Here is a 26,534-nt window from a genome sequence, read left to right as displayed (position 1 = left end):
TCTCCTCCTGAACCTGCTGGCTCTGCCTACAAGGCTGATTCTTCACCAGAGCCATCTGGGGCCTGCAGTGATTCTCAGGCATCTGTCAATACAGTCACTGAGAACACTGCTCTGCAATAGAGAAATTCAGGATGAAAAAATGACAAGCAGCCTGTATGTAACCAGTAGCCAGCACCGTTTTCTAGATAATCTGGAAAGAAGTATTTTGATCAAAGCATAACCTTTTTTGGCTCCCAAAGAGAGAGGAGATAATAGCCTGGCATTTAGATAAACATTTGGAATAAGAGAATGACTTCCAAATATATACCAATCTTTTCATTCAATCAGAGGAGGAGGGAGCTGTGATCTTAACTGTAATTGTCTGAAATAGCCAAACCTCCACACCTAACCACACATGTGGAAGGCAAAATCCTTTATTCCCAAGTCACGCATGAATAATTACACAGGAGAGAAGTTAAAAATGCTTCCTTTATTACATAAAGCCAGTACTGCTACTTCTAAATTCCACTGTTTGTGCATCTCTAGGTTGTTCAGTGTTATGCCTGTGATGTGAAGGACAGTCACTTCCAGGGGTGCTCAGCGTGGCTTCCCGTGTTGTCCATCATACCTGCTCCCCACTGCATGTACAGTTGCAAGCTACTCTAGGAGAGGAAGATGTTCTCCCAGGCCCTAGAGTAAAAGTAACATTCTTTCATATTTTATTATACCAGAAGCAACAAAGTTCTGAAGGAGACACAATTAGTTAAAGACAGCATGGAGTGGCAGTCTGTCAATACACCACCCTCGCCGTTTTTATTAACAAAGTGGGTTACGCTGGAGCCCAGATCTGCTTTACAATTCGCTGTTATAAGACGGTGCACATTCTCCTGATTTCCAGGGTGAAAGGCTACTCTCAGAACAGCCTCCTGACCAGACCTGTGAGTAGCTGGCCCCAGGTGTGGAAGCGGCTTCCTCTGCCAACTATGGGCTGCGACAGTGCTCTGCGAGGTCAGCGCTGGGTCGAAGCCTACACCTTTCAAGGAGTCTCCACTACACATCCAGTAGAATCACCAAGTTAGTACTTTAGTGCTGTTACGTGTTGTGAGTAGAACTATTTTCCATTATTCAGTTTAGCTCAACAGAATAAAGAAATTTGGGCCAAAATTACCACCAGATTATGACCAAATCTCTAAGCAAAAAAGAAAGTAAATAACTGCTGAGGTTAACAAAGATGCAGTAATTCTCTTCATGTGGCCTTCTACTGGTTTGTGAACTGCACTATTAAATATTAAAAATCATGAGCTTTAACAAAAATGTTTATAACAAACCAACTCATCCAAACAGGCATTTGGCCAGTAAAAAGTTAATTTCACACCAATAAAGTTTTAGAGTGTAGATTTATTTAGGGCCATTTGCACATGTTCATAGAATAGTTTACCCCCACAAATGACAAGAGAGCTCCCCTTCAGTGAGTCCCTAGCCTAAACATTGTCTGCTTTACTTATACATAGCAAGAGGATAACATTAAACACGGAAGCTTTTGATTTGTGGCACCAGATGATGGTCTACACGGGGCATCCTTCAAAAGCTACAATTAGGGATCCACCTAGCTTTTCAGCAATACAAGCCCGATTGAGGTCTTCTGGCCCATTTGCTTGACATTCGTGTTTTATGCCTAGGGAGGAAAGACAGTTATGTTTAGTTATGGCAGGAGTTTACCTATTTAACATAGCAAACCATTTTAAAAGGCCAGTTCAAACAGGGGTGGGACAGCTGTGGCAGAGCAAACCGCGGATGAGTACACGGTGATGAGTCATCTGAAACCACGGGCACCGACGAGAGAGACTCGTACGAATTAGTGCTGACAAAGAGGCCAGACCTAGTAGCGCACATTCTAGACGCTTCCACTCACACAACAAAATCAGCCAGAATTACTCTACGCTGTTAGGAGCAGGGGGCTGGTGTCCCTGGCAGGGAGAAGGGAGGGGCAGCAGTGAGACTCGGGTGCTGGTCATCAGATCAGGAAACAACCATGCTTCACGTACACTTTCTACAGGTAACGCTGTTGTCAACAAAAAAGTTAAAAAGCAGGAGCAGGAATCCTTTTTCTTGACTTTTGAAATTACGTAAATACATGAATTCGATACTGTGATTCAGTCGGCTGGACTGAGGAGTAAGGCACAAAGGGGATCACTCTGCCCAGAAAGCAGCCCTCCCTCCGGTGGCTCCACACCCCGCGTCTGGGCAGCTCTCAGAGACGGCCCAGTGACGGCCCTCTCAGGAGGACAGCACACGGCACAAGGAGTCCCGTGATGCGGGCGTGTACAGCAGAGGCGCTGGAGATGGCTGCTCGCTTCTCAATAGCTGCCTTGTTTCCTGGTTTTCCGTAATTTTGAGACCATTTCTTGAGCTGCTAGAAGCACAGTGGGGCAGCTTCTAGACCACGCGGGACCACCGGGAGAAAGCCAGCGATGCTTTCGCTGGGGAGAAGGGCAGGAGGGGGATGCCTCGCGTGTCACCAGAGCGGGTCCACGGAGCAGCTCCTCTCTGGGAGGGCAACATGGAGCTGGGACGCACCCCACACCAAACAAGCACATGCGGAGCTGGGCAGGGACACAATGAGGCAGCACCAGGTTTCAGGGAAGGAAGCGAGAATTTTGTTTTTCCACGTAAAACAAGCTAAGGCAAATCTGCTCTACTGAAGAATATAAAATCAGTCACAGTGAAACCAAATGAACATGACCCTGGGCCAAGACCTTGTGACCTTGGCTCTCCCAGCAGTTTGGAGGCAGTCACAGCAGGAAGGCGAGCGCCTTCCCACTCTCAGCTGGGAGGACCCAGGCCCACAGAGGTTATGCAGTCTGGGCCGAGCCACACAGCAGTTAGACGACAAGCTTAGCCCTCATGGGCTACGGGCACTGGCCCCATGCTCTGTCCATCATACCAGCGTCTTCTCCTGGCTAGAGATAGTAAGTAGGTCCAGGCCATCTTCTCAGGATCCCCGTGACCTAGCAGCAAGTCACATATAACAGGCCAGCCCTGGCCAGACTGAGGTCATTTTCCTTTGGACACAGGTGAGTCAATAACCTAAAAATCATACCATTCCAAAGAAAAGCCAGCAGTAAGAGCATCCCTTCCCATTTATGATCACGTCCTTTTTGCTACTTGGCTACGTTCAGAAGCAACAGCAGATTTATCACTTACTATGACCGATGTAAACCAATTTGTCTCCACCTGCCCTGAGAGAAACTTGGCAGTGTCTGAAACTAGTTTCAAACCAGACTGAACAAGACACACACACACACACACACACACACACACACACACAATGTGGAGAGGGCAGAGTATCAGGCACAGGCACACACACACACACACACACACAATGTGGAGAAGGCAGAGTATCAGGCACAGGCCTCTCACACACACACACACACACACACAATGTGGAGAGGGCAGAGTATCAGGCACAGGCCTCTCACACACACACACACACACACAATGTGGAGAGGGCAGAGTATCAGGCTCAGGCACGCACGCACGCACGCACACACACACACACACACACAAAATGTGGAGAGGGCAGAGTATCAGGCACAGGCCTCCTGGCCCAGGGACCTGCAGGAGGCAGAGACATGCTGAGAGCCGGCTCTGCCTCCGGGTTTCCTCAGAACAAGCAGTGCCCTTCGCTCTGTGTGGAGGTTTGCCAAGGAGACGAGGCGCCGCTCTGAAACGAAGCCCCACTCCTTGGCTTGTCACACCCCTGACACCTGGCGGAGGCTAGACCTTACCTTGGAACTTCTTTTTGATGGCATCCTTGGAGCTCGCGTAGATCATTTTACTCTTCAGGGGAGCTAGTTCTGGTGCCCTGGAGAGGAGAGGGGCCCAAAAAGAAGAAAACCAGTTTAGAGAAAGCACAACTAACATCGTGCTACACATCTGCATCAGATGAGGGAGGGCCCTCAACCTCCTGGGAGAACTTTTCTAACTATAGCTTTATAGTTCTGCTCCTCCGAGACTGCTGGACGCGCATACACAGAGCAACTTGCGCTGACCGAGGGAAAAAGTCACGGACCAACGATCAGGTTCAGTTAATGGGGCGGAATAAACCACACTTGATAACTCACTGTATTATCAATTGTCTTCTTGAAAATAATTTTTTATCATTTGTATCAATAAAGGACTGAGTTCACGCTAATTACCACTATCTTCGTGAGAGGTTTTATAATAATTTCTGGTGGGAAAAACTTTCAAAATATAAGAAAGTATAGAGAATAATCGTAAATCAAGTATCTGCCATTTAGAGTTAAGAAATGCTCCCAGTTTTTGCTTCAGGTTGTTTTCGGGAGAACATAAGTGAAGTCCAAGCCCCTGCACTGCCCTCCCAGCCGGTCTCACACCCAGGTCCACTCCAGCAGCAAATTCTGACCATGTGCGCCTATTTTCCATCTCGGTCTAGCGTCACAAAACACAGCACAAAGATTCCTTTTTCTAAGCTTAATGGAAGTTCAGCGATAATGATGTCTTGTTAATATTACTATTATGTTATATTCACAAACTTTTCAGTGCCTGCCCTTCTTGAAAAAATACGGCATATGCTTTACCACATTCTTTAGCACCAATACTGAAAAGTAACTGATATATTAACAATGTACAGAAAAATCTCATCTACTCAAACTGCATATTATCAATGTACAGAAAAATCTCATCTACTCAAACTGCACATCTACACATGCATATTTCTCACTGCACCACCGAACCTCAGGCCCGCCTGCACTCCACACCATGACACCAAACAGTAAAAGGAGTGTGGTTAAATACTTTTAAGCACTTAACAACTCCATTTAGTGGCCACATTTCCAGGACATCAACAGTCATGAACACCATGGACCTGTGTGGCCTTCACCTAGTCTGCTGCCTGCCAACAGCAGGCGAAGTCTATTCTTGGGAACAAGATGTGCATTTCTCCCAACCCTAAGGTCCAAGGAGGGTGGCAAAGCCACAACGCGGACATCAGATGCACGAGCTACAAAATTAAGTGGGTACTTTTCTTATGTAAAATAGGTCACAGACAAAAAAAGCTTTAGCTGTTCTCATTTTACTCTAACCAGATCTTTAAAATACTTTAAGAGCCATTCCCTGGGCCCTAAACAGAGCCTTTTACAGGAAACTCCTAAAATAAAGTTTTATCTTTTAAAAAGTAACAATGCAAAATAAAGCACAGCACCAACACTGGAATTTTCTCTTCTTCATTCCTTTATTTTCCAAATGTTCTTTAATAAGATGTATCATTCTCTTAATGGGGGAAAAAAGGGATAAAAACACAGGATAAAAATAGTGCAAATGAAGGAAATAGTCACCAATTTAAAAGCTTAAACTTTTACCTGCCGTATCTGCGGCTCAGAGTAAATTCCAGAGGGGCCAGGGCTCTCCCTGCTTTTTTCACAGCTACTTTCCCAGCCCTACACAACACCTGGCATGTAGCAGAAGTAAGAGTTTAACAGATGCACTTTCATTCAACATGCTTGGTTTTAAGACTCAGTATTATCTTTAAGCATGTGTCTGTGGCTACCAGGCCTGCTCCACAGTAAGAGCCCAATATGACCTCATGTCATCTCTACGATGACCCCATGGCATCTCTGCGACCCCATGGCATCTTTGCTTCCCCAGGTGCAGCCAAGGGCTGCAGTGGACTAGGGGTGGCCTAGAGTCACATTCCTTGAAACCAGAATGCTCTCTCAGTTCCCTGGCACACAGCTAAGAGATAAACCCCTGCTTGCCTTGCCCAGCTCAGGCCAAAGGATCCAGAGGACCCACAGGGCCCACCCCCCACCCCGCCCCCAAATCACAGGCCATTACCACCTGCCCCATCCCCCTTAGAAGCTGGAGAAGATTCTCACTATGTGGCAATTCCATATCATGGGATGTATGGTAATATGATTAAGTGAGAATAAGGGTGACTTCCAAGTCAAACTTAATCTCAAGTATGAACTTACTTGAAAAGACCAGAATAATTTAAACAGCCTTTCAAGAAAAAGGCCATGTAAATGGCTTTACAGTTCTTTCTCACTGTGTAAAGCAGCACTGTTGCCAGAGCTCTCTGCAGTGATGGGAATGTTATGTCTCACTGCTGCCTAACGAGGCGGCCACCCATCTGAAATGTGGCGACTCAAACTAAAGTCGAACTTCTGATTTTGTTTCACGTCAATAGCCCCAAGCGACCAGCAGCTACCCTCCTGGAGAGTGGACGAAGAACAAATCACAATGGGAGATGACGACCGCAAGCGTTTCAAAAGTACAAAATCAATCAGGGAGAGGGCTGGCTCTGGGCACAGCATGAAGACTCTGGAGAGGAGCTAAGCTGACAACAAGAGATTAACTCTGAGTTTATGGAAGCTTGATATTTTTAACGATGCTTACCACAGGAAAAACATCAACTCCTCTTTTCTGGATTCCTTTGTTTCAAAGCTTGCATCATACAGAGCATAGCGACAATCTTTTTCAGGAAGCATCCCCACAAAATGCTTGAAAGGATCGGTTATGGTGACACCAACATCTCCCACCAAGATCTCTTTGCCTTCCTCCACGATGATGCACTTTTTGTCTGCACTGAGACAGAAGATGACAGCCTTCTTTCTTTTCTTGATTTCTTCTGGCGTGGAGCACTTCCGAACTTTCATGTCATAAAAAATGCGACATACTTCGTCGGCAACTTGCACTCCTGAGGCCTAGAGTGAGAAAAAAAGATCATAAAGGGGAACAACTTTTATCACGCCAAATAAAAAACACTATGACTTCTGCTTATAGACTGGTATGCACTTACATGTCATCTACTAGGAAGACTAGAAAATCTGAGCTGCAAACACTAATCTCAGTCATTAAACTTTAAAAAGATGACATGTACAAAGCCGTTCATCACATTACGTGGGAGTAAGGGAAGATTTGGCCACAGCGGCTCCTCTGACCCTAGAACCTGGAAGACAGAGTTTCCTGGGGTGCTGGACTAGTTTCCTCTCACAGAGGTTGCTCAGAGCCCACAGAGCCCAGACTGTGGATAGTTATCTCTCCAGTTCAGGTGTTAACACCCCCTCCCAAATTCTTTTCATAAAGAATAACAGATGGTCAGTGGCTGAGTTGGGAAAACTCCACTTCTACAGCATACCCTTTGCTAATAAAAGAATATTTAAAAGGTTTTTGTTCTATTCACATGTCAAAATTATGATTAATATCCAGTAATGTATCAGTCACATACCTTTAAAATTTCACTTAAAAAATCACCAAGTTTTAAATTAAAATTAGAATAAGTAAGATTGCTAAGAGACTAGACCTTAACTATTTCCACAAGTAAAGAAATATTTATGTGATGTGATAGTATTAGCTAACTAACAGTGGTAACCGTATTGCAATACATAAACGTATCAAAAATCAACACCCTATAAGCCCTAAGCTTACATGTTACATGTCAATTTTATCTTAATTAAAAGTAGATATTCACTGCTATAACAAAGAGGATAGCTTAATTCAGGATTATACTGACCAGAAAAAAAACAAAACCTTTTATCATATTATACTTGCTAGTCCCAAATGAAGAAGTGGTCACACAAGATGTTGGTAACAGAAGATCTAAAACTAGGTTTTGATCTTTTCATCTTAAGGAATGTGCTATTCTCATTAACTTTACTTACAATTTTTTATGCTTCATTAACTACTTTGGTTCTCATGTTAGCTTTTCTAAAACAAGAACTGTAAATTTAATGGAATTTAACTATTGAACAATACCAATTGTTAATGATACCCAAAATTAACATCAAGTTTCTTAAGAAATTAAAATGCACATGAGATGAAAAAATAATCTGCACACTAGGAAAAAATATTTGCAAATCATACATCCAGTAAGAAATCTGTATCTAGAATATAAAAAGAAACCTTATAACTACAGTAAAAAAGAAAAAAAGACAACCCAATTGAAAAATGGGCAAGTGATCTGAATAGATATTTCTTTCAAGAAAAATTTTAAAATGGCCAAGAAGCACCTGGAAAAAATACTCAACATTACTAGTCATTAGGAAAGTGCATCATCAAAACCATAATGAAAAAATACTGCACACATACTAGGATGGCTGTTAACAAAAAAGATGACAATGACAAATCTTGGTGAGGCTGTTGAGAAAACAGGGCCCTTAAACATTGCTGAAAGAACCTGTCAAAGAGCAGATGCTTCAGGAAACCGTCTTGCAGTTCCTCAAAACGTTAAACATGGAGTTAACACCCAGCAACGTCACTCCTAGTTGTATATACAAAGGAAATGAATGCCCATACAAAATCTGTACCTGAAAGTTCATGGCAGCATTATTCCTAACAGCCAAAAAGTAGAAGGAACCCAATATTTATCAGCTGGTGAACAGATAAACAAAACGTGGCAAATCCATACAATGGAATATCACGCACCACAACAATGAGATGTTGTTGACACCTGCTACACTTCAAATGAGGCTTGAAAAACATTATGTTAAGTGAAAGACTGAATTGGGGTGCTGGAGAAGATTCTTTAGAGTCCCTTGGACACCAAGGAGATCAAACTAATTAGTCCTAAAGGAAATCAATCCAGAATATTCATTGGAAGGACTGATGTTAAAGCTTCAATACTTTGGCCCCCCTGAAGTGAAGAGTCGACTCACTGGAAAAGACCCTGATGCTGGGAAAGATTGAGGGCAGGAGGAGAAGGGGGTGACAGAGGATGAGATGGTTGGATGGCATCTCTGACTCCACAGACATGAGTTTGAGCAAATTCCCGGAGATAGTGAAGGACAGGGAAGCCTGGCATGATGCAGTCCATGGGGTTGCAAAGAATCAGACACGGCTGAACAACTGAACAAGTGAAAGACCAGAGATGTGAGAGGTCACATATCTCACAATTCTATTTTCATAAAACGTTCAGAGCAGGCAAATCCATGGACAGTAGATGAGTGGTTTCCAGTGGCTAAGGGGAGAGTGAATGGAGAATGACTACGAAGCCAATTTCTGTAGAGACAGAATGTTCTGGAATTTGACAGTGGTGATGGATGCACAACTCTGGAGATAAACTGAAAATCAGTGAATTGTACTTTACGATCTATGAACTGAATCTTAATAAAGCTGTTGCTTAAAACTGCATGTAAGAATTCTGGAGGTTAAAATACACAAAGATCCTAGCAGTTACTTAGTATTAAGGTAACTAGGCTATTTAATCATTCATTCATTCAAAGAGTCAGGCATGGCTAAGCAACAGAACCACAATCCCACCTAATCTAATCCACATCCAATCACTAAAGTTAAGGTGTTAGTCGCTCAGTTGTGTCCCACACTTTGTGGCCCCATGGGCTGTAGCCGACCAAGCTCTTTTGTCCATGAGATTCTCCCGGTAAGAATACTGAAGTGAGTAGCCATTTCCCTCTTCAGGGGATCTTCCCAATTTAGGGATCGAACCCAGGTCTCCTGCATCACAGGTGGATTCTTTACTGTCTGAGCCACCTGGGAAGCCATAATTCACCTCAATCCCGCCTGATTTAATCCAAGTCTAACCATACTCACTTCAATCCTAACTAATCTGATCCACATAGACACAGAAAGCTAAGGCTAGAAAATTACCTCAAAAGTTGCACAATATCACTTTCCCACTTCTAAAAGATACTTTCTTAAACCTTCTGTTACTGCTTTAGGAGAAATATTGTCACAGTCATCTATGTAAAGCAAGTTAAGAATCTTTATTTTGATTTTTTACCCTTCTCTGCCTCATTCACTCTTTATACCTCAGATCAATTCTCTAAAACCAAGCTGAGTTAAAACCACTATCACATACTTCCATGTGTCTCTAGCCCATGACACTCACTACAGTCTCGTCTGTAAGATTATTTGACTGTCTCCCCCAAAGGGATGGTAAGTGCCTTAACACTCTTAAGTCTGTCTTGTTCACTTTTATATTCCCTTGAAAGCAAAGATGAATCAGATTCTCAAGGGCATGCACTGGAGAAGACGAAGACAGGGGAAAACACTCATTATTCCTTGATAAACTGCAACAGAAGGGCGTTTATAGAAGGCAAACTGGGGGTGGGGCGGGGATGCAGGTAAGTCACGGAGAGTTTCCACTCTTCCGTGAGTCACTCTTTCTGAGGGACTGGAAGGATGAAAAGACAGTTCCTGACTAACAGGACCCAGCGTGCACAACACGAGAAGAGGGAACTGAGATGGGCATGGGGCGGGAGGAGGAGGGAGGCACGGATATTTTTAACATAAAGTAAAGGTGACCAGAGGTGTGCTTTGGGAAAATAATGAAATGACGCATAAGACAATGAAGCAGGAAGAGAACTGTGGCAAGACCATCACCTGAAAGGCTGATTCTGTCAGAAGGCAAGAGCTGACGAAGCCCTCATCAGGGAAAGGGGAAGAGCACGTGGAGGGTAGGCGGACATGGTGAAGGTGACAGTCACCTGTGCACCACACCCCGGCTGGGGAGGGAGGATGGGAAGGAGTGGGTCAGAATTAAAGTGTTTAGTCATCAGGAGGCTGACTAACATCACGAAACACTCATCTTTTCTAACCTTCCCATTGCGGTGGCTTTACAGACTTTGATGTTATAGAAGTACAATCTCTCTGTGATGAGTTAACGCTGTAACACCAACTTTTGCCCTGGAAAGAAATTTAAAAAATGCACAAGGCAACATGCTTATTAGATTCAATTGTAATGAACCAAATATGCTTCAATGTGTTAGACCTTGGTTTACTTAGCATATACTTGGAATATATTTGGTATGGAAGATTAAACAACTGGTCCCTAGACCCCTGATAATGACTCTTATGAAGCTGAATTAAAACAAAAACGGCAAGGGCCGACTGAGAAGGCAAGGGACCCGCTCCTCCAGCCCAGCCGGCTCTGTCCGTGCCCCCCACGGGCTCAGGGCACCAGCAGGGCTCCTCTTCCACCTTCCATCAGCAGGCAACCAGGAGCCAACTGCAAAGCTGGGGTAAAGACTGGTGGGATGGAAAAAAGGAAAACTACTCCTTAAGTAACTATAGTTTACTAACTTTTTAGAGGCCCAAAGAAGCTAACTTGAAATTAAAGCACCAGAATTACGAGAGCAAAAGCTCCACCCAAGCTTTCCCATGAACGAGCTGCATCATTTCGGGTGTTTCATTTAACATCTCCCAAGTAAATGAGTTTCTTCAGCTGACTTATTTAGGGGTGAGCACCAGATCAGTATCACCTGGGGATCCTGTTAAAATGCAGATTGTGCAGATTCTGATTCAGAGTATCTGAGGCAGACTCAGATTCTTACATGTCCAATAAACTCCAGGCAAAGATCGCTACACTGCTGCTTTAAGTTTCAAGAAACATGATAAAATCCTAGCACTCATTGCTATTTTACTTCTCTGCCTACAAGTCTAATTTTTATAATGAATGAAGCAGTAGAGATAAGAGTACATTACAAAAACTAATAAGCCCAAAGTCAAAGCATTTTGGGGGACACAGTCTCCTCATAAAGTCTAAACGGGTGTTAACCCCTTTAGGGGGTTTACATGTCAACACCATGTCAACATGGTGTTTCAAATAGAAGACACAGCAGTAAAGAAAAGAAGCCAATTATTCTGAAACATGGTTCATTTATCATAATGATTAAGAATTCCTGTGAGTAGTAAGTCCTGTGGATTTGTTACCACAAAAAAAATTACAAGGAATCTTCAAAACAGGTGTAACCCTGATACACACAATCACTTGTTCACTGTGTTTTGACCTAACAGAAAAGATCCTCTCCCATAAGTAGCAGTTTTCAGTATTTTTCTAAAACGTTAATTATTAACATATTAACTGCTCAGCTGTAAAACAAACAAACAAACAAACAAAAAAACCAAAGTATTTTCTTTAAAAGGAAAACCAAGCTCAGTTGGGATTCTAAATTAATTTCTAGGGACTTCTCTGGTAGTCCAGCGGTTAAGACACCGTGCTTCTGCTGCAGGGGGTACCGGTTCGATCCCTGGATGTGGAACTAAGATGCCACATGCTGTCCGACATGGCCAAAAAAGAAAAAAGAAAATTTATTTCTAGAGAGTTATTTATATTCAGCTGCAAAGTTTTAACAATAAAGACCTTTAAAGGATATTCTGAAATAGGACCAAAATCTGCTGCAGCTAGGAAAGAAAATCTTGAGAGCAAAAATAGATCTGCTATTACAACAAGAGCCTTGTGATTACCTTAAAAAGATATGTTATCCACGATTTGAGTTTCTCTCTGTTCTGTACCAGTGACCGCTGGAGAATTAGCAGTTGCTCTCAGAACTCCACCCCCATGTCAAATAGTTGCTGTTAAATGATTACTTCACTGTATTTTATCTCATGTGGCTACCAGTTTTAACTTGTTATTGAAGCATGGGAGTGCTTATCCCGCTAGGCTCCTCTGTACATGGGGATTCTCCAGGCAAGGATATCAGCATGGCTTGCCATGCTCGCCTTCAGAGGATCTTCCCAACCCAGGGATCAAACCCAGGTCTCCTGCATTGCAGGTGGATACTTTACCGTCTGAAATGGATCTCAAACCTGAGTCATCTCTAGAAGAGCTTCTGTAAAACACTGATTCAGAGACTAAATGAATACATGGAGGCACTGCCTTTTATACTCAACATCCACTCAGTGTACTCTTCTTTTTTAAAACTTATCTTCACTAACAGAGAGGGAAGGAAAAGCTACAAAGACCGTGAAACACGGGGTATTTTAAAGTTGCAGATGAGTGAACACATTTAAAACATCAACTTTCTCCATTCTAGTGGAAGGGTGGTTAAGCTTTGAAAGAAGCTAAAGTTTCTGATTCAATTACTGTAAACAACTGAACCAGCTAAGATATGATGGTTCATAGCAGCCCATCTTCCCCCAAAATCACAGTGGTCTATGCCTACACCACCAAACGCAAGGAGGACGCCTGACTGGCTCCGAACTTGATGTCAACTATACCTAACAAAGCCCTCACTAGAGAAAACAGGAATGGAAGCTACTGTCTTACCTCAGAAAATTATTATATTTTTAAAAATTATTTCTCTAAGTTGAGAGAGTCTGAAATATTTGAAAGTAGGACATTGCATAGCAGGCAAATAAATTTCAAATTTACAAACATCTGGCAGAAAAAAAGCATTAATTATGTCCTTTCTCAACCTGCCAACTCTTAACACCCAGCATAACTGCTAATCAAAGAAATCGAGGAGTTTAAGACTGGGTTGACAAATATCCTTTACCTACACTATCCTTGCACACGGGTCAAGAGAAACAGAAAATTACTGACTATAAACTATTTAGGCTTCTGGCTACTACAATCAGTGCCTCAGAGCAATAATGTTGAGATAACAAATGAGAGTGACAAGTATATCAGGGACATTTTTACATGTAAGGTTTAAGAGCCTCACAGCTTCTGGGTCAAAAAGGGTGCCAAACACATACATCACCCTCCCTACCAAAATGCCACTGAACGTTCAAATAAATATGAATGAAAGTCTGAGAAGCATTTAGGTCCCCAGGTCTCCTGAACGCCACTCTGCCGCCACCCCACATCCCAGGAATTCTGGCGAGGGTCAACAGAAGAGTCTTTCTGGCTCAGTTATCACGCTGAAAACAGGAAAACAGGTGGCCATGTGTAGGTGTCACTCTACCACCAGGCCCTGAAGCCTAACCATGCATCTCTAACTCTGCAGTCCACTGTTCCAGAGAGCCGTGCTGAGCCACAGCACCTTCTGTGATGACTCAAACATTCTCCATCTGCACTGTTCAACGCAGCAGCCACTACCACATGGGGGTGACTGAGCATGTGAACTATGGCTGATGCAACTGAGGACTTTAAATAGCTTAATATAAAACAACACACAAAAATTAACTCAATACATACTAAAACAGTATATTTTGGGTAAACAAATTTATAAAGCCTATTATGTCATTTTCTGTCTCGGAAAAACAGTACACTGTTTAGCTTTAGGGATGCCTCGTGTCATCAGGAACCTCAGTTACTGTACTAGGCAGTAAAATAATGCCTCCAAGGGTCAGGATTTCAACTGGAGTTTAATAAGTATACCAACTGCTGCTGGAGGTGAGGAGGCAATCTTGGGGGTGAATTCAGATAACAGACTCTTTGGGGGGGTGGTGAATTCCATGTGTTAATTTGGAAAAAGTCAAAACAACCAGATAGTTTAAAACTTATAAAACTGACCTACAGCAGTGAACCAAAACTCACAGTGATGACAACCTGGACCTGTGGGGTGAGCTAACAGTTTCTGTCCTACAGTCTGTCCCTGCCCAGTAAGTATAGATCAGACCAGCAAACAGATGGCATCCTCTATCCCTTGATAAGTCCAAACTGTCCGGAGCTGCTGAGGATGGTTTTATAAATTGTGCCTTGCTCAAGGGGGCCTGACCAAGGGCACAAGAAGGAGCTAATTAAGTTCCTGCCCCACTAGCCAAGATAGGTATGTGCCCGCAGGACCTCGATGTGGGATAGCCTGTCTCCCAAGGCCACACCACCCCGAGGGATGGCCACTCTGTCATTTAAGCAGTCACTACACAGACTACCAGTGATCCAGAAAATGTTCCAAGTTAACTCCCTGCCCTAACTCACTGGTTCATTCCCACAAACCATGGTGACCAAACAGTGTTAAATTGACAGCCAATTTCCACTTGTAGAAGTCCTTCTTCACCTCACAGCAAAACACAGACCATGTCCTTGAGACAGTCTATGCAGATCAAACAGCAACTCAACCAGCTATATGGTAAAGCTCAGAGGTGCACAAAAATGATTTTATGGATACACCTTACTTAGTTGTGGGGAAAAAAATAACTCTCCTTCAAAAACCTAAATTCTCTGAACCACCAGCCATAACCCCACCAGAAGAAAAACAAATCTTACAGAAAAATTATTTCAACATCCAAAGTTGACTAGACATAATAAAAGCCCAGTTGCTAAAAAATAATCTCTCTTACTCAGATTGCCTGCAATCATACAGACAATCTGACTAGGTTTAACAGGTTCCTCACCCCACCTGGGAAGCAGGCAGTCAGAAAGGGTGGGGGGGAACAGTAACAAACCGGACAGAGAAATAAAACCTAACAACAGTAACAATAAAATAAAAAATAAACAAAAAATTTTAAAACAATTAAAAAAAACAGTAACAATAAACCTGACAGAGAAAAGAAAAGTCCCCATCCCCCCCTCCTACCCACTCCCAAAATGTAGACAGAAAAACGGGAGGGGGAAAACAGCAAGCAGCTGTGAGCACACTGGCAAAGAGCCCTAGGTCTTCCCTGTTCTCTTCCAAGCGTCTGATTCCCTTCAGGATAAACCCACGCCACGCCAAGTCCTTTACCGTATCTTTCCAGTCTCCTTTCCCACTTCTCCCTGACACGTACCACGAAACCGCAGTCAGGCACAACTGTGACTCCCTGAATGCACCACACACACTAGTGGTGCTTGACTTTCCTCCTCTCCTCTGGCAATGCCTTCAGGGCTCAGCTCAGGCATCCCCTCTGGGAAAGCAAGGCTTACCTGGTCCCTCAACCACCACCTGAACCCGAGTGACTCAAGGTTCCCACGTGCCAACGCAGAGGATGATCACTCCTAGCACAGCATTACCAAGGATGTGATCAACTTTCTCTAGACTGCACTCCTTAAGGGGAAGAGCTAACAATATATTCTACCTAAGAAATATCATCCACTTGATTAGGTTCTGAAAAATGATTATTCCATTTTCATGAAATGCCCTTCAAGATAATTTCCCCCGTCATTTATAGCACAGTTCTGACACCAATGAAAAGACTGTATCTCAAAACTTTTGGGTCTCCTGAAGCGGGAAAAAAAAAAAAAGCAAAAACTTGTAAGCAGAACTTCAGGGGTCCAAAGGTTGAGACTCTTCACTCCCAATACAGGGAGTCTGGGTTCCACCCCTGGTCAGGGAACTAGAGCCTACATGCTGCAACTTGGACCCGGTGCTGCCAAATAAATAATTTTTGTTTTAAATTTCCTTTAAAAAAAAAAAGGAATTTCCTTTCTAAATTTCCTTTTCCCTGGTGGCTCAGATGGTGAAGAGTCTGCCCGCAATGTGGGAGACCCAGGTTCGATCCCTGGGTTGGGAAGATCCCCTGGAGAAGGAAATGGCAACCCACTCCAGTACTCTTGCCTGGAAAATCCCACGGCTAGAGGAGCCTGGCGGGCTACAGTCTCTGGGGTTGCAAAGAGTCAAAGACGACTGAGCGACTTCACTTTCACTTTAAAAACACTTCTAGCAATTTCTATTGATCTCCCTTAGACTGTTTTTTTCCTGATGAGACATGCTATTCTTGTCTTTTTCCTAAAGACACAAAACTTCAGTCCTCTGAATACTGTTTGCAAAAATTTATGTTTGTTTTTTAGGTTCCTTGTAACTGATTGACCAAAAAAAACTTAAAGAAGGAAAAATTTCACATTACTTCATTTTATAAGTGACAGCTCACTGTGTACCACATCAAGGATCCATGAAAGTACTTGTGAAGATGGTGAAACTGAAAGATATTTTTTGTGCTATAATTGATAAGCCGTTGTTAACTTCAGGTGTACAGTACAATGTAATGATTCAGTATTTGTATACACTGTGAAGCAGTCACTATAAGTCTGGTTAACTTCCATCAACATAAACTTACAATTTTCTTTCTTGTGATAAGAACTTTTAAGGATTTATTCTTTTAGCAACTTTCAAATATTCACTAAGTATTATTAATTATAGTCACCAAGCTGTTCATGACATCCTGGGGACCACTGGAAGCTTGTGTCTTGAGATCACCTTCACCCATTTCGTTCACCATCCTCTCTGGCAACCATCAGCTTGTTCTCTTATCTGTGAGTGTGGGCTTTTTCTTTAGACTCCATATAGAATTGAGATCATATGGTATTTGTCTTTCTCTGTTTGACTTACTTAGCTTGTTGCCTTCAAGCGCCATCCATGTTGTTGCAAGTGATAAAACATTTTCTTTTTTATGGCTAAATAATATTACATTTATGTATTTATAAATGCACATATATATGCCACATTTTCTTTATCCATTCATCCATCAATGAACACAGGCAGCTTCTATGTCTTGTCTATTGTAAAGAATGCTGCAATGAACAAGGGCTTGCATACATCTTTTATTCCTTTGGACAAATACTCAGAAGTGGATCATATGGTAGTTCCTTTTGAACTTTTGGAGGAATCTCCACACTGATTTCCATAATGAAAAAAAGAAAAGAAAGAAAGAAAGTGAAGTCGCTCATTCGTGTCCAACTCTTTGTGACCCCAAGGACTATAACCTACCAGGTTCCTCCATCCATGGGATTCTCCAGGCAAGAATACTGGACTGGGTTGCCATTTTCTTCTTGAAGGAATCTTCCTGACCCAGGGATCTAACCCGCATGGCAGGCAGATGCTTTACAGTTTGAGCTACCAAGGAAGGCCGATTTCCATAATGACTGCACCAATTTACATTCCCATCAACAGTGCACAAGGGTTCTCTTTTCTTCACATCCTCACCAACATCTGTTATTAACATTTCTTTCTTATAATTGATATTCTAATGTATATATGGTCAATTAATTTACCTCAAAAGAACCAAGAATATACAGGTGACCCTTGAATACCTTGGGAGTTAGGGGGCTCGACCCTCGATGCAGCTGAAAATAAGCATATAATTTTGCAGTCAGCCCTCTGAATCTGTGGTTTCACATTGGTGGATGCAACCAACCACACATTGTGTAGCACCGCAGCACAAATCTATGGAAAAAAATCCGCGCCTAAGTGGACCCAAACCTGTGCTATTCAAGGGTCACCTGTACAATGGGAAAGGACAGTGCTTTAACAAACGGTGCGGGGAAAAGGAGACAGTCATGTGCAATAGAATTTCACAACATAAGGAAAGTGACTCAAAAAATGGATTAAAGACTTGAATGTAAGATCTGAAATGGTGACTCTCCTAAAAGAAAACACAGATGGCATAGGTCTTGGTGATGATTATTTGGATCTGACTACAAGAACAAAAGCAACAAAAGCAAAAAAATAAGTGGAACTATATCAATAAAGACACTTCTGCACAACAAAGGAAACCATCCAACTGAACTCCTGGGAGAAAATATTTGCAAATCATGTACCTTATAAGGGGTTAGTATATAAAATATGTAAAGAACTCACTCAAACAATCCAAGAACAACAAAAAACTAAATTAAAAAATGGGCAGAGGCTCTGAATACACGTTTTTTTCAAAGACATACAAATGGCCAAGAGGCACATGAACAGGTGTTCAACATCAGGGAAACAAAGCCACATGACACACCACCTTAACTCTGGTATCTTTATCAATGTCCTCTGCCTAACACAGACACACATCCCCCTCTACCCAGAACTGTATTCCAAGTGCTGAGGTCAGTTCTGGGCATGTAATTTCTCAAGTATTTAATGAATAAACTGTAGTTGTTGTAAACCTTGGGGCTTCCCTGGTGGCTCAGATAGTAGGGTCCGCCTGCTATGTGGGACACCTGGGTTCGATCTCTGGGTCAGGAAGATCTCCTGGAGGAGGGAATGGCAGCTCACTCCAGTATTCTTGCCTGGAGAATCCCACGGACAGAGGAGCCTGGTGGGCTACAGTCCACAGGGTTGCTAAGAGCTGGATATGACTGAGCGACTAACACTTCCACTTCCATTGTAAACCTTGAGGGCCAAGAAGAACTGTTTCAATCTCCATTAATTACTTCAAGCAAAATATGAGTGGAAGACAAAGATTTTTTATATTGAGAATCAAAGTCACCTGAAAAGTTGATCATAAAAAAATGATCATGTATGATTCCAAGTAAAATAACATGAATTTAAGGAATACAATAAACAATTAAAAAGACATGTTTTAATGCACTCGCCCACTGTTTACATTTTATCTACAATTACTGAAGTATGCACTAGTGTAATCAGAATATAAAGAAATGAGACTATGCGTGTAATTTGGATCAAAAGTGGTTTAATATTACTATTTTAGCCAATGCTGATAAGCAGCACTTTACCATGTGCCAGGCATGCTTTATTACATACACACCTCACCCGGAATGCTGTGATGGCAGGTACTATTACCATCCCCATCTGGAAGCATGATGAACTGGAGACACAGCACAGTCAGTCATGTGTCTAAGGTCATATAGTTAATAAGTGGCAAGAGTCAAAACACCTAGATAGCCAGACCTGGTGTAGTCTCACAGCTATGATACAATACCCCTTCCCTGGGCTGCTGTAAGGATGAGTGAGATACAGTAACACAATGCCGGACACACAGTAAATACTAATAAGTTATCTGAGACAGCATTACTTCTTGTTCTTTCATTTGTTAAGCTTTCAAGTGCTTTTCTATGGTTCAAGATGCCTCAATGAGCATCAAATATCATTGTTTCATTTTTAAAAGACAGGAACTGGCACGGCTGAGGGGTTTCTGTATGCCAGAATTATTTCAAAGCTGCCACTCTGATAATACTTGCCTTATCTATCTCAAAGGATTTTCACTGTAAGACTCAAATTACATAACAACAGTAAACAAAGAAAAAGTACTTAAAACTCTATTTCCATTGTTTGTTTTTTTTTTTAAAAGGTAAGGAAGAATAAAAAGTATAAAAACTGAAGTAATCCATCTCTATGGGATCCTGCCCCATCATAACGAAGAATGTCCTCTTGTTCACTTTCATTTGGCAACACCTGTTGTGGGCCTACTAGCACAGACTTACTGCTGTTGAAATACATAAATCCTACTGAAATTCACAAATCCTATCTTAGGGAGCTCAACAGTCCAGTTCCACAAAACATCTTACCAAGTAACATAAAACAATGCAATCAGTAACAGTGCTATCTCAGCAGTCATATGTAAACATGCAGAGAATTAACAAAAGTGCTGGTATCCACAGTAACTTCCCCTTACAAATTAAATAGGCCAATCCACGAAGTCTGACGCTGGTCCATCAAGGTAGCCACTAACCACATGTGGTCCATTAAACGTGGCCAGTGTGGAACTGCATTTCTAATTGTATTTTACTTTAATTTACTTAGGGACTTCCCTGGTGGCTCAGCTGGTAAGGAGCCTGTCTGCAATGCAGGAGACATGGGTTCGATACCTGGGTTAGGAAGGTCCCCTGGAGAGGGAAATGGCAACCTACTCCAGTATTCTTGCCTGGAAAATCCCATGGACAGAGGAGCATGGCAGGCTACAGTCCATGGGGTCGCAAAGAGTCAGACACAAATGAGCGACTTCACTTTTACTTTAACTAACTTAAACTTTAAAATCAATTATCCATTCCATTACTGGAAAACTAAGTATGCTTGGAGCAACTTAGGTATGTGAATCTACTTTTTCAACTGTAAAGTTTATATCTATATATACACCAAATGTGTCCAACGAAAACTGAGGGTCTGAACGGAGATGTGTTGAGTATAAAAATATATGAGTATAAAAATATATAATTCAAACAATTTGAATAAGAATGTAAAATGTCTCATTTTTACATTGATTAAATGTTGACATATTTCAGATATATTTCATCTTTTCTTTTTACTTTTCTAATGGGGCTACTGGAAAATTTAAATACATAAGTAATTCATGTTTTATTTCTATTCGACAACCACTGGTCTAAAGATGACGTAAAACATTCTCAACATAGTGATTTGAGAATTCCTCAGAGCTTCAACAACTGACTTATAAGATTGCTCCCTAGCAACCTAGAGAAGTTTTACCCATATTTGCCCATGCTTTACTTGCAGCTCTATTACTACCAACAACAACAACAAAAAAAACGATGAGCAAAAATGGGCTACATGAAACAATTTAAAAATAAACACTAATTACATTTACAAGTTGGCAAACTCCTGAAAGCAGATCAAGATAGGAATATGGACAGAAAATTCATCCTTCTTTTCTGTGATAAGACAAAGAGGAGCAACAACCTATAAAGTAACGCAAAAATGTTGAAAGGAGTAAACAGTCTTCCCTTAACATGATCCAAAAGCACAAACACAAAGATAAATTAGTTTTAAATTAGGTTTCCTGCTATAGTATGCACTGAAGTTTCTACCTTTCAAGCGCTCATCCTAAACCTTGCTGTAACAGTCTAAGAGTTCTTTGATGGTCCCTTGTCAAGTCAAAAATAAATAAAGCCAAAGTCTCATTATTTCACACTACAAATTAAAATATGAATTTTAAGAATTTTGATTGCTGAAATTTACTGAAATCAGCTACTTTTTAAAGATCTACCAAAAAAAGATTCTTCAATTTTAACACAGCAGACACATCATGAAATAGGGTAAAGAACACATAAGCATTACAATGTCAGCTACTAGAAGGCAATCTTAAGAGAGCTAAGGATCACTCCAGACTATATTCTCAACTCTACGGGGTCCTTGTACAGAAGATTCCATGATGAATTAAGCAACAAGTTTGTCAAAGCATTACTGAGATGGACCAATCTGACGTCTATTCTTCTATGCTTCTCCCAACATAAAATTTCAAGCAAAACGAATAGGGGACAGCTTTTAGAAGGACAATTCCAAGTGAAAACTCACTTGTAACACTGAGGCAAGAAGGCAAGGACAGAAGAAAAATGGATTAAAACATTTCATGCGATGTTTAATACAATTCTTTGGGTATGTCTCTCATGGAAAATCTGGAGAGGAATATTAAGCTATGTGGTTAGGAAGCTCAAGATACTGAAATGATAAGCATTATTGAGGTATGCAAATACCAAAGAGTCCAACTGAGACTAGACCTAGTTATTCAGAAAGCCTTACTCTGTAGATAAAATTTACTCTGTACATTTTAAAATAACAGTTTTTAAAGAGTTTCAATTTTTTTTTCAAATTTCAAATTGAGTTCAGCTCAATTATTACTGAAAGAAAACAGCTACAATGTCATAAAAACACAAATGCTTAGTCTTCCTATATACTAAAAACATAATTTTGACTTAAACTAGTTCTGTTTGTGAAAAATGATAATGGTTTGTTTTACTTATTTTTAATAGACTACTTTTTAGAGACATTTTAGGTTCACAGCAAAACTGAGCAGAAAGTACCGCTTTTCCATCTATCCCCGTATTTGTTTTCTTTTTTAAATATCTTGGCTAAATATACCGCCTAGGAAAAAAGAAAGAAAAAGATACAGATAAAGCAGAGGATGTTAATCTCCACATCCAGTCAAACATGGAACTCTTCTGGATCACTCTACCACTACCAGAGCCTCACAAGGGCAGCTGGCTAGAATTAAGAATATTGAGCTTAAAGAAAAGCAGGTGCCAGAGATGAGGGACATCAGTCTTCATTACGCAGGTCTGGTTCTGACAATCTCATTAATTTTCTTTTAAGGTTGGATTTACTTTACGGATCCACACATGAGCTGAGATGAAGACATGATGAGTATTTAAACAATGTCAGGCTCACTAAGAACGTATGCTTGTAAAAATGAAAAGATACTCAACTATTGCTAATAAGAGAAACACAAAAGAATGAGAACCCATTTCACACCTACTGGATTGGTTTTCAAAGTCACATAATGCCAAGTAGTGAAAAGAAATAGAGAAACTGGCTGATGGGATGCAAACTAAAACTAAACCTCACAAAGCTCTTTTTCTCAAAGTTGCAAAAGGATGCATGAAGCATGGTAACATTTATATAAAAACTAAAAATATATCAAGGAAACATATTACATATACACACATGTACAGTTCAAAGTGTAGAACATCAATGAGAATCAAATGAATCAGTTGCAGGTGACTATGTTGAACTGTACCTGAGCCTGTGCTCCTGCAAAGCAGAGATGATAAAGAAATCCACTCCCGTCATTTTGTGCTCAGGGTAACAAAATGACCCTGCCCTTGCTCACCCCGAGATTAAGACCCATCCCCAGGCTTTCTCAAGACTCCTCAGTTTACCAGCCCCAGGTTTCTTTTTTTTTTGCAGATGTTCCTCATTTTAATTAATGTTCTCTCAATTCCAATAGCCTGCAAAAATCATCTCGTTAATTGGCCAGTAAGTGCATTACTTCTTTGACAAGGAGACATTACCTCTAGGGAGGGAAGGAAATGGGATGAAGAAGATGCATAATCTACCTAACATAAAAACCTGAAATATGGCAAAAAGTTATTCTCTTTTTTTTATACAAAGGAACCTGTTATTCTGTGTACCTTCCTGCTTAAAATGTTTCAAAATTAATTTTTAAACTATTTTAAAACCAGATAGCCAGAAAAGGCCCCGAGTCATTAATCCTTTACAGACTGTTTTCAAGTATGTTAAATAGGCACAGGAATAATACATGCCTTTTCTGCTGGACGGCTGTAAGTAAAAACGTTTTTGCTAATCATCAGGTGGTAGGATACACTTATAATTCATTCTGAGCCAACAGCTCAGTTTGTTAGAGCCGAGTTCTGATCAGAGTGAGGTTAAGGAAGAACTGACACTTTTGAACTGTGGTTTTGGAGAAGACTCTTGAGAGTCCCCTGGACTGTAAGGAGATCCAACCAGTCCATTCTAAAGAAAATCAGTCCTGAATATTCATTGGAAGGACTGATGCTGAAGCTGAAACTCCAATACTCTGACCACCTGATGCAAAGAACTGACTCATCTGAAAAGACCGAAGGTGGGAGGAAAAGGGGACGACAGGAGGAAAAGGGGATGACAGAGGATGAGATGGTTGAATGGCATCACCGACTCAATGGACGTGAGTTTGAGTAAACTCTGGGAGTTGGTGATGGACAGGGAGGCCTGGCGTGCTGCAGTCCATGGGGTCCCAAAGAGTCAGACACGACTGAGCAACTGAACTGAACTGAAGGGTTAGATTATCACACAGACCTTTACTGTTTCGCGGGCAAGACTACACTGACTCCCCAGAGAGCCACACAGCTATGCTGCAAATGCATTTACACTATCACAAGAGTAGCTAGGCCGGTCTCCTGTGATGTGTCAATCCAATACCCAACAGGGAGAACTACTCAGCAGATAACCCTAGGAATTTGATGGTAGGCTGGTAATAATCTTCGTATGAGGAAGCTGGCACACCCAGTACACACGCACACCAAAGTTTTGTTTGGAGTGTGTATATGGTTCCTGTGAAGGGCATGCTTATGGGGTGTTTTTTGTTTTTTTTTTGGCACTGTAAAGTGAGACTTTGCAAACATGAATTTTAGACTCATTTTAAACTGCCCAGGGTGATTTTTGGAGTTGGTTTCAAATTACTTTATTCTCAAGTGCTTCTAGAAGTTAGTGAGTACCAGGAAGTGATTTTGTTAATGTAGAACAAACTCATCAGCAGTTAATATTTAATCTTAAAAAAAAAAAAGGGCCAAGAAACTTGGAAGCAAGCATCTAACCAACAGATCTAAATAGTTTCAAACACAGAGGTAAAGTGCTATAGTCTGGAATAACTTTCAATCTTCACTATATTCTTTAATAGCTGGATTGAAGGGAGGATGCTCTTGTGCTCATAAGGCTAAACAGAAGAGTAACCTTTAAAAATAGTCATTTACACAATGAACCTATCTACAGGAGACACAGACTCTCAGACACAGAGAACAAATTCAATTCATGGTTGTGAAGGGGGAGGTTAGGGGAGGGATGGAGTGGGAGTTTGGGACTAGCAGATGGAAACTACTATATACAGAAAGGATAACCAACTAGGTCTTACTGTATAGCAAAAGAAATCATATTCAAATATCCTGTGACAAACCACAATGGAAAAGAATATTTAAAAAGAGAATGTATACGTGTGTATGTAGATATATATGTACAACTGAAGCACTTTTCTGGGCAGCAGAAATTAACGCACTGTAAATCAACTACACATCAATTAAAAAAACAGAAATGGTCATCTGCATTCTGAACTCACATTGAAAGCATCCAAACAAGAGAAGTTCATAAATTCTTCATAAGTTTGAAATGTATTCAGATTCCACCCATCTTGACTAATTTTTATTTCTCCTCCTCCTGAGCCATAAATAAAACAGACTATTCATTTTATTTGAATATACAGAAATAAAGAAGTTAAGCTTTATAATTCAAGCATTTAACTAAAGTAAAAAGGCTTGATTCTTTTTTCTAACAGAAAATGAAGTTATGTCATATCAGAAGACACTAAAGCAGGTCCAATCTGATTCAAAGCACTCTCATTGGAGTGGATGATCTTAAATTGATGAAAACTCAAAGCCGTTGGATGAAGTCTTTTAATGTAGAGTAACATATAAAGTAGTATAATCTTAAAGCAGTTAAAAAGTTGTAAGATGCTGATCCTCTCTGTAGCTCACAGAATTAAACCAAAGAAGAATCAAAAATCGAACAGCAAATTCCTACTCCGTATTCTCAGTCATCAAGAAACTACTGGTTTATCTTTTTTCTTCCACTAATGAGCCAGTCGGCATAGCTATGAAAGAATACCTTAAGAAAACTCAAACTGTTACTCAGTGAAAACATTTTATGTGCAGATGAACTGGTCCCAGCTGCTTTCAGGCAGACAGATGCAATAACAGTGTAATATTTCTAGCAAAGTCTGGTAAGCCTTCGCCTGCAAATCATTGACCAAAAATGGTAACAGTGTGCGCGGACTAAAGAAAATGACTAAATGTTCTACTTGGTTGTCCAGTTAAATACCACGGTTCTACAGCAAACTAGAATGCCACTTTGGAAAGGAAAATAGGTACATTAAGCAAAAGGTCCAACATCTAGAATAAGCGGAACTTATTCACCTGTTTACTTTTAAGCAACTCGGATAACTTGATAGACTTGACAAAGCTTTTTCATTTACTCTTACTAGCATCCCAGCGTCAGGGCCACCCCGCTGTACGCCAAGGGCTGGCAGAGCCAACCTGTTTGCAGGTAAAAGAAAATCTGTGACCACACGGGGAGGCCAGACAGGCCACCGCCCGGCAGGACGGGCGGGACGCGGACCGGACCGCCGGGGGCGGCAGTCAAGTGCCACAGGCCCGGTTCGGAATCGCCCGGGTCAGGCCGGGTGGTTATCCCGCGCCCTCCTCCCCCGCCCCAGGTGGCTCAATCAAGGCCTCATTCCTTCCCCTAGATGCACAGACCTCCCGGGGTGAAACCGCCCGAGTCACTGACCGCCAGCGCCTGGCCTCGGCCAAACCAGCGCCGACGAGGCCCCCACTGGAGGGAGGGCAGGCGGGCCCTGGAGGCGAAGCCGGGAAGCCGGGAGGTCGGCCCCAGCTGGGCTGCCGAGGCCGCGCGGGAGGCCTCGCGGCGGCGGCGACAGCAAGAACGTGGCGGCCGGCGAGTCGCCCCGGCGCGCGGCCCAGCGGGTCGCGGCGGCGGAAGCCGGGGCCCCTTCTTCCCTCCCTTGCCGCCCCGACCTCGCGGCGCCCCTGGACCCCGCTCACCATGTTCGCCGCGGCGGTCGCAGAGCGCGGAGAGGGAGGCGGCTAGCGCCGAGTGTACGGAGCGTCCTCTTCACCGCAGCCCGGGCGAGGCTCCCGGGGGTGGGCGGGCGCCGGGGGCCCGACGCTGCTGCGCACGTCACGAGCTGCCTACCGTTGC

The 26,534-nt window shown here is 42.0% G+C and overlaps 1 protein-coding gene across 1 annotated transcript; it reads right to left on the bottom strand.

Annotated features, from left to right (window-relative positions):
- Positions 1-450: 450 nt before the first annotated feature.
- Positions 451-26,534, bottom strand: DSTN (destrin, actin depolymerizing factor). The gene is made up of 4 exons (XM_065921267.1): positions 26,378-26,534; positions 6,397-6,704; positions 3,768-3,844; positions 451-1,654 (listed from the first exon to the last, which is right to left on the bottom strand). The coding sequence occupies exons 1-4, from the start codon at positions 26,378-26,380 to the stop codon at positions 1,545-1,547; spliced, it is 498 nt and encodes a 165-aa protein (XP_065777339.1). The 5' UTR covers positions 26,381-26,534; the 3' UTR covers positions 451-1,544.

Source organism: Muntiacus reevesi, chromosome 2, assembly GCF_963930625.1.
Source record: "Muntiacus reevesi chromosome 2, mMunRee1.1, whole genome shotgun sequence".
Lineage (NCBI taxonomy): Eukaryota > Metazoa > Chordata > Mammalia > Artiodactyla > Cervidae > Muntiacus > Muntiacus reevesi.
Note: the sequence above shows the minus strand (reverse complement) of the source record. Positions and strands in the feature narration are given on the sequence as shown.